At 37.9% G+C, this 8,984-nt stretch overlaps 1 protein-coding gene across 1 annotated transcript; it reads right to left on the bottom strand.

The window, feature by feature from the left end:
- Window positions 1-5,377, bottom strand: ctsla (cathepsin La). Its single transcript, XM_062417530.1, has 8 exons — window positions 5,290-5,377; window positions 4,167-4,301; window positions 3,929-4,051; window positions 3,197-3,349; window positions 1,702-1,926; window positions 1,200-1,368; window positions 957-1,074; window positions 1-478 (listed from the first exon to the last, which is right to left on the bottom strand). Exons 2-8 carry the CDS (start codon window positions 4,287-4,289, stop codon window positions 379-381), a joined length of 1,011 nt encoding a protein of 336 aa, XP_062273514.1. The 5' UTR covers window positions 4,290-4,301; window positions 5,290-5,377; the 3' UTR covers window positions 1-378.
- Window positions 5,378-8,984: the final 3,607 nt, after the last annotated feature.

Here is an 8,984-nt window from a genome sequence, read left to right as displayed (position 1 = left end):
TAGTGTTTCACAACTTTAATTGATCACAGTAAAAATAGAAAAAAAATCATTTACAATGATGAAGCATTTTGAAAACGCTTTACTCACCAAGTAGCATACACATATTTACAAAGAATAAACACCAACCTAAAATCTTTTTTTTAAAAAAAGGAAAAGAAAAACAAATAAAGTGGCATAAAACCAGTCGGAACAAAAACGGCACCATTTTCCCTAAAATCTGTGTTTCTCCATAAAACATCGCAGAATCTCCTGTCAATGAGTCGCAGTGACTGAAGCTTTCTCCTGCTTCTCTTTCTCGATCCTCTCCAGCCAAACTATTGCAATAAAAAAACACAATGGTGCTGCAGAGCGTTGCTGCAGAGTGGAGCTGTGCTGCTGTTACACCAAAGGATAACTGGCTGCTGTTGCAATGCCGCAGTGGTTCTTTCTGTCCTTGGCCATGTAGATGTAGCCTTTGTTGCCCCACTTTTCACTCCAGCTGCAAGAAGAACAGTCAAGTGATTAGTTTAATGGACTTAATTGGCTTTTGTGTATCTGCAGTTTTACAGGAGCTTAACTTAAGAGAAATGTCATTATTGCACATCATTCAGAGAGGTTCATTCAATTTAAGGAGCTGCAATTCCTCTTGATTTGAAATAAATAAACCTGAAACTACACAAAAAATCCTGTATGTGACTGAATATAGAGATATTTGAATCTTAAATTTAATCTGCCTGTAAATTAAACAATTTGGCAAAATTAAATAGAGTAAAAGCACTAAAACTCCTTACATATAGGATGTGAAATCTTGTTTTCTCACATTTTAAAACTATACCTAAGATCCAATGATCCTCTCATAATACTTAACAATTTAATTATAGGCTCAGTTTATCTTTGCAGGGTGAAATGTATACTTATTGTACCTCAAACAAAAACAAATCACCATGTAAGAGTTAAGTTTAACATTTCTGACTGACCTGTTCTTGACAATCCAGTATTTCTTTCCGTCCACGTCTTCTCCCTCGAAGCCATAACCCACCACCAGCACGCCATGGTCCAGCTCCTCACTGCTGCAGTCCTTCTCGTAGTAGATTCCTAAATAAATAAAAAACCATCCAAACAACGAGTCAGCCTCATGTAAACTCTTATAAACACAGCTGGTGAAGTATAACAATGGTAAAAAAAAGAAAACCTGATTCTTAACAAAACTGAGAGCTGACCTGATTGGTAGAACTGGAAAGACTCATGACCGGCGTCGATGGCTACGGACACGGGTCCCACGGAGGCCACAGCCTTCATCAGGGCACGCTCCTTACCGCTGGGGACGTCGACGAACCCGGTGTCGTTGGCAGAGTTGTAGTTGGGGTCGTAGTGACACGGCTGGTCATCCTGGAAGAAGAGGAAGAAAAAAGGAGACGATGAGTGGGAAGTTGTTGCAACACAAACTTCTGAAGTCAAGATTTTAATAATAACTGAATGTGGAAGTTATTAGTTTAAGCTCATTTCAACAAACGATCCAAGCTGATTTGACAGTTTAATCTTAATTCAGCCCTTTACGATGGAAAATAAGTAAAATATCACGACTGGATGCAAAAAATTGGATAGAAGAAACTTTGGATTTACCAGAATGAATAAAAGTCTAAACTTTTATACTTAAACTGGATCCAAATCCATATAAAAAGGCCTTTAAATGTGATGATAATGATCCCATAGGTCACGTACCGTTCCCAGGTAAGGGTAGGAGTCCTCGGAGTCCAGGCCCTGGTTGTCCTTGACATACTGGAAGGCCTGGTCCATCAGACCACCGTTGCAGCCCTCGTTGCCCTCGGGTCTGGAGCAGTCCACCAGGTTCTGCTCGCTCAGAGACACCAGCTTGCCGCTCTTCCTGAAAAGCTGACCCTCCAGAGCTCCGGTGGTGCTGAAGGCCCAGCAAGAACCGCACTGACCCTGAAGAACAAGAACAGATGGAGGGGTTACATTAAAAAGCTGCTGAATTGCATTTCTGCTTTTTTTTTTTTTTAAGTTGAGTATTATTAGTTAAGATATGAGTCAATGTGCCGTTTATTTCTGCTTTTCGTGGGCTTCTGTTACTGTCTGATGTCATTATATTGCTGTAATTCTGAAGTGAAATACAGTAAGTAGAGTTTTATCTACTTCAATGCAGATATTTTACAGTTTTAGTAGATTTAGGGATCAATTTCTTTGGTTCGAGCCCTTTAGCTGTTCATGTATCCAGCTGACTTGTTTGTCATTATAGCTGCAGGGCTATAAATAGAGTCTACATGTTATTTTTATGCTGTTTTCTTATTGCACTCTGTTTCTTCTTATTGCCCCTTGTTTCACTAGCTCAGGAATGCACATTGCCGCTATAAATAAAAGTTGTATTGTATGTTGCGCTGCGCCTCTTTGACCTAATATATAAGATCCACCTTGGCCTGCTTTGAAGCTTTATGGTGAGTATAAGGGCTGGTCGGACTGGTTTCATCTTACAGCGTTAATCTATGCCAAAAAGGGGGAGGAGAGAACAAACTGTGCTGTCACAGAAGAGGAGGAGGTGGTGGTGGTGGTGTATGTGGAGCACACAGATAACAAAAACAACCAACAAGTGGCCATCTTATCTTTGTGTTCAAGTTAAACATTTACGACAGCAGAAAAAGTGGTAATGATGCAGCTGTTTCAGCTGCATCATTACGTCAGCTTGTTTACTGCAGTGCTTCAGTCTGAATGTTAGATCAGCTCAAAATGTCAACACAGCGATTAAGAAAAGATCTTGTAACAACCAACCAAAAAAACAACTTAAAACTGAGTAAGAGTAATATTTAAAATATGTAACCCTTACATACTGTTCAGGCTCATATTTGACTCATTTTTTTTTAGTATGTGAGGGTTAAGTGTGTTTGTAGAAGTTACCAAACTCCTCCAGTAAGTCCTTAGTTGATACTTAAGAAACACTGCAAGAAGAACTAGTAATGTGTGTTTGTAGGTTGCATGACTCACCACAATCCCCCTAAAACTCTTCACTAGTGTCTGAATCTCCCTGTGATGTTATTGCCACATCATTTCAACACTTTAAATATCACCTGACTGCCTCCACAAAGATCAATATGTGTCACCACAACTTGATATTTCATATCAGGTGTGGTTGCCAGAGAGAAAGAGCCTCGAGGCAATTTGAGATAATCGTGCACCGGAGAAAACAAAAACAAGAAGTAGTTACCTGGTCCTTAACGGGAGTAACGTATCCCTTATCCCTGAAGTCCACGGCACGTGGGGCCTCCAGGAAGTTGGGCTCCATGAACAGCGATCCCTTGAACTTTCTCTGTGTTTTGAGCTTGTAACCGTTCATGAGCTGCCTGAACTCCTCGTGTGTCTGCGGGGAAAAACAAATAAGATATATAAAATCAATAAAAAAAAGTTAGGGTGTCTAGCACGGCACGGATATAAGAACAGTAAGACTTGAAGGTAAAATGGTAACAAGCAGAAGTGAGTAGTGTGTGGTTTCTAAGCTGCAGAGACTCATGGATCATTAGGTGATTTAGGGAAAACTGACATTTGAGTGCATAAGTAAATTTGCTTCTTTGTATTTTGAGTTGACTTATGTAGATTTAATTTCCATCTATAGCAACTATAAGCACAGTTATGAAGTTTTTAGGGTTTTTTCTCCTGTCTTACACCTCAATTTTACATGCTTTGCCTTCATATTTTTAATGTTTGTCTATCAAAGACCAAAGTGTTACTTTCATTTTTTAAAACTTGTTTTATGCATAATTGTAATATTTGCATGTTGTTTTGTGACAGACTGCACTCAAATCCCTGTTATTAACTTCATATATCCCTAATTTAAGGTTGCACTTTACTATTATTTTTGCAAAAACTTTCTATACTCTTGATTTTCCACATGAAACAAGGTGTAAACGTGGGTTTGCGTGCTGAAGCTGTGGATGTTTACCATGTCGCCAAAGTGGTTCATGCTCAGGCGGTAAGTGTGCGTGCCCAAGGAGTGCTCCAGGTTGTGCAGCTCGATCTTCCTCAAGTTTTTCTCCCAAACCATTCTCCTCCACCCCTCCTCCTTCTGCAAGAAAAAAAGACAAAAGAAGACAGTCAGACATTTCGTAGGTAACTGGCAGATCAGAATAAAAAGGAGGTTAGCGTGAAAGAAAGAAAAAAAAGAAAACTCAATACTCCACCTCATGGTACTTTTTACTGTGCCAGCTCTTCCACATATTCCAGTGATCATCTAGTTGTGAGTCCAAAGCTGGAGCTGAGAGGCTTGCACTGAGGCACACTGCCAAAACAGCTAGGGGCAGCATTGTGGCTTCCTACTGTTGAAAAAAACAACACATACATTAAGTTATGACTCATTTACCCTTTAAGTTAATCATTTATGGGAGACCGGAAGTTCTCCACAAAAACACACTGCAGCTGGTGTTTCTGCAGACCAGACTCCATTACATGCACAAGCCTACAAAACATTTCTTTCATGGGAAAATCGTTCAGTAATAGTAATTTTCCATCGAAATTCCTTCTCATACGATTTCCTGATCTTGTTACTCATCATGCACCGCCTTCATCCTGCATAGTACACTTTGTACACAACTGCAATGATTCATGCATTAAAAGCTGCACAGTCATTCCCGATTTACAAAAGACAAAAAACAGGGATTATACGCCAAATGAGCTGAAATAAAATGCTATATTGTGGATTAGGTGCAAGAAATGGATTGGTATTGAGTATTTAAGGTGGGTTTTCGTCGTGTTTTAAAAGGTGAGGAGTGGAAGCTATAAACTATGCAACAAGAAGAAGAAAGCTGATCCTGTTGTTTTGTTCCCAGTCACGGGATCTGGAGCTGCAGCTGAGCCAAGAAAACAAGGCCAGGAGAGCATCGAAACCACCGACCAGGAAAACGAAAAGAAAACCAAAACTTTAACCAGGCCAGTGCCCAAAAAAATATAGCAGCCATATATATTTATATCCATCGTGATCAGCTTAATAGATAAAGATAAACCAATGGAGGTAGCTAAAAAAAGACGACGACAAAGGGCAGCTATACACAAGGTAGCTAAAAGACAGGCAGATAAATAATAAACATGTTGATATATTTGTCACTTTTAAAAAAAACCCACAAAACTGAGATTTTAAGTTAAGTATATTTTTAAACCTGACTCTAGACCATTATAATGACAAAAAAAAACCCCACAAACAAAGAGCTATCATCAACATTTCTGCTTTAAATACGACATTTAGGTTTCAATTCGTGTCTTCGTGTTATAAAGCAAGAAAAATGAGTGATAAATGCAGAAAAAACTTACTGTATCTTATAAATGTTCGCTAGTGGAGGATGGAGGAGAAAATAAAGCACCGAGCGAGCTACACAAAGTTTATAAGGCCTGTCTGCTACATGAGTGACAGCCCACCGAGCTCTCTGATTGGTCCATTCCTTGTTTATGAGCGCTGAAGCCCCGCCTCCTTGGTGTGAGGTCACCATGAAAACACGTGATCCCCGATTCCCCCCCCCCCTCCCCCTCCTCTCTCTCCAGCAGTACATAGTGTTTGATTCACAGACTTGTTTGTTGCTAAAAGAGCGGAAAAAAGGCCAATTCATTAACACATGGTTGGTTTTTTTCATCTTACATATGTTACTGGATTTGTATTTGGATTATTTGGATTCTTTCAGGGCTTTGGGATGCAATTTCAACCCCTCACCCCCATGTAAACATAAATAAACACATACCAGACATGTGTTGACGTCTATTTAAAGGGGGAAAGCACAACAGTCAGGTGCCCAAATGAACACTGGAGCATGTTTTTCTTGCTCTCCTCATAATGCATTTACAATGCAAAACATGTATTTAACCCTCACATACTGTCACAGTATTTCCTCACATAATTAGTCTCAAACTTCTGAACCACAAATCATTCATAAAGAGCTCATCAGTCACAGATAAACATGATTTATCCTTAGTGAAGCGTTCAGAGAACAGAGAGAGTTTATTCATTAGTTTTTTTATTAGAAAAAAAACCTATATAAAAAACACCATAGGGCCTATTATGGTCCAATGTTACATGAAACATGAGAGCTATTTCAACGAATTATGTTAAATGTGAATAGTGAACTTCTTGAAATTTTGGATGAATATATATTTCCTTTTTTGTATATTCTTGGTTACATTGAGGGAAGACATCAAATTGCAGGCTAAAAGAAAAAGTACTTTTACAGCTCTCAGGTGGAAAAATGGGTCAAATTTGACCATGAACAGTATGTACGGGTCAAAAGTTTATCTGAAGCTTCTATGAAGCAAATGCAAGGGAATTATGTATTTTTAGCTTATCGTATATAGGTGTGAAACCACAACAGGCTCAGATGAATCATGTCCTTTACAGTCAGGCTCTTACATGAACACTGAAACTGTTTTTTCTTGCCATAATAATTCCTGTTCATTCAACTATCCCTTCACAATGCACTTATAATGTAAAGTGATTGTGGACAAAATCCACAGTCCTCTTTCTTTATAAATATGTATTTAAAAGTTTATCTGAAGCTAATATGAAGCTTCAGTCATCCAAATGAGTCAAATCAAGTAGATATCTTTCAACAATACAGTCTTTTTAGTGCAAAAGTCCCTCTTTTTGTTACTATACTTCCACTACAGCTCAATAGGGAAACACTAAGAGGGAATTTGATGCTAAAAAGATTGTAAATATGGCAGATATCCACTTAATATGACTAACTCATACTGCTGAAGCGTCACATAAGCTTCAGATAAACGTTTTAATGCATTTATGTATGAAATATTTGTGAATTTTGGCCTCCATCACTTCCACTGAAACACATTTGAAGGCCAGTATGAACAGGAGGAACACAGTGTTCATATGGACACCTGACTGAAGGTTGTGAACCTGTTGACACATTACAGTCTTTCCTCTGCAGTAATTTAATTTATTTAAGGTTGCATATACAAGAAATGTAGTTTCCATACTGGGGTAGGTGATTTTTTCCAGCTTCACCTGATAAAAGAGTATTTTTGGGCCATGCATGAGAGTAACCAAGGTTTGTAATCAGCTTTTTCCATTCGCACATGTTCATGACAAAGACTTTAAGACTGTGTAAATATCGCTGTGACAGCAGAGCGAAGGTATGAAGAAAGGAGGAAGAACAACTGCAGCTGAAAGTTACACATACTATGGTAGACTCCATAGGTCTGGATAAGTTAGTTTCCAGCATTTTACATTTTTATCTATTTGTAGATTTTCACACATGGCACAGAAGCCATGTTACTAAAAGCGTAACCCAGTTTTCTTGTGTGCATCATGTCAAGGCTTTTAATGGCAGCTGCAGTGTGTTTACACAGCAAACGAACAGCAAACGAACATCTAAGATACTGTAGGTCAATATTTTTTCAGCACGACATATTTAAACCTTTACAGTTTATGGGCTCCAATATTTGAATCTTATCTGATGAAGTTTCAAGTGCAGGACTGCAGCGATACTGTTCTGCTTCCAGCACTCCTATTTATATCACCTAATCATCTTTAGTCATCTTCCTCCGAATAAATAATTTAATCTTTTTTTGGATGGTGTGGTCCTTGCTAGAGAAGAGCCATCATTACATGGTTCCTTACACTACCACTTCTGCATGAAATGTACAGTGTTTGCTCCTCAACCCAGTCTTTACTGTAATATTAAGTATTTATTTGTTGCTAAAAAGACTCAAAATGACTACATGAGTGCAAGACTAGTTGAGATTTGTATCCACTGTCAGAGAAACTGAAGTATTTGTCCTCAAGTTCACTCTACTCTGTTTGGATTATGACTGCTGGACTCTAAACAAGGAATTGCTGCAATACTTTCTGACCATTTTCTTGTATAAAAGTAGATGCATGTAACTTTATTTAATTATGTGACAATTGCACAGTCACACAGATTAAAAAGAAACAAAAAAAGAGGAACATTGATCATCTGGTGAATAAGATTGACAGTTATTGTCTGAACATGTATTTAACATACAGTGTGATCTATAAAGGATAGATAAGATGCATAATGCTATCACCGACGGTCAATGTTTTTACAGTATATCACAGCAGTGGGAGGATATGAATATGCATCATGGCAGGACTTCCACGAACTGCCGGCACAAAGTCTGAGTTAATCAGGGTCGACGCTCATGTGACTGATAACATTGTGAAACACTGAACAGGCAGACTCATCACAGTTTCATAAGCAAACCTCTTGTTCTTGTACTTGTATTGCTTCTTGTTCTTGACAGTGATGTAGGAGTGTAAAGTCAACTTAATATTAAATTAATACACTTTAATATTTCAATTTTTTTTTCTTCTTCTACTCTTCTGCATTTCAGAGTGAAACATTGGTGTTTTCTTTTACTCACCTACATTCATTTGATGCCTTAAGTTACTTTGCAGGTTCAGATTCTATATAATAAACAAACATATGATATGACTCATGATATTAAAGATTAAAAAGAAGGTAAAAGTAGCTCCACTTCAACAAGCTATGACATTCATTAGCTGTTAATGCATATGTAATAATGATTAACTAATATGAAAAACACTCTGAAAAGAGCTGTTCTGCATTATGAGTTGGCTTTTGATTTAATTTGCTGATAATATTTATGTACATAAGTAAAACATGTTGTAGTCCAGATCTTCACCTCAGTATTTTGCATCATTTGCATCAGTATCATTGCCTCTCAAAACCAACATGTTAGTTTTTGCATGACGTAATGCTGAAACTCAGTCTACACTCCTATAAATGGACAGATCTGTTGCTATGTGGGCAAATGTAACGTAATGTATGTACAGTAATGGTTATTATGGCACCATTATCTTGCAAAATGGAGCAACCAGAATTGTTTTAACTACTAAAAAATACATGAACGAGTCCCTTTAAAGCCTCCTCAGTCTCATATAAGTCTGACTTGTAAACTTATTTTTTAAATATTTTCCCTATTGAGCTGTGGAGGAAGTATAGTAACAAAAAGAAGGACTT

This window comes from Scomber scombrus, chromosome 4 (assembly GCF_963691925.1).
Source record: "Scomber scombrus chromosome 4, fScoSco1.1, whole genome shotgun sequence".
Lineage (NCBI taxonomy): Eukaryota > Metazoa > Chordata > Actinopteri > Scombriformes > Scombridae > Scomber > Scomber scombrus.
This window is presented reverse-complemented; position numbering and strand designations above follow the sequence as displayed.

What these genes read in the sequence shown, in the direction of transcription:
- ctsla (XM_062417530.1), bottom strand. Translation starts at nt 4,289, where the DNA reads ATGCTGCCCCTAGCTGTTTTGGCAGTGTGCCTCAGTGCAAGCCTCTCA. An exon ending in TGAACCACTTTGGCGACATG is followed by an intron (nt 3,350 to 3,928) that starts GTAAACATCCAC and finishes TTTTCCCCGCAG; the next exon opens with ACACACGAGGAGTTCAGGCA. An exon ending in TACTGGATTGTCAAGAACAG is followed by an intron (nt 479 to 956) that starts GTCAGTCAGAAA and finishes TTCTTCTTGCAG; the next exon opens with CTGGAGTGAAAAGTGGGGCA.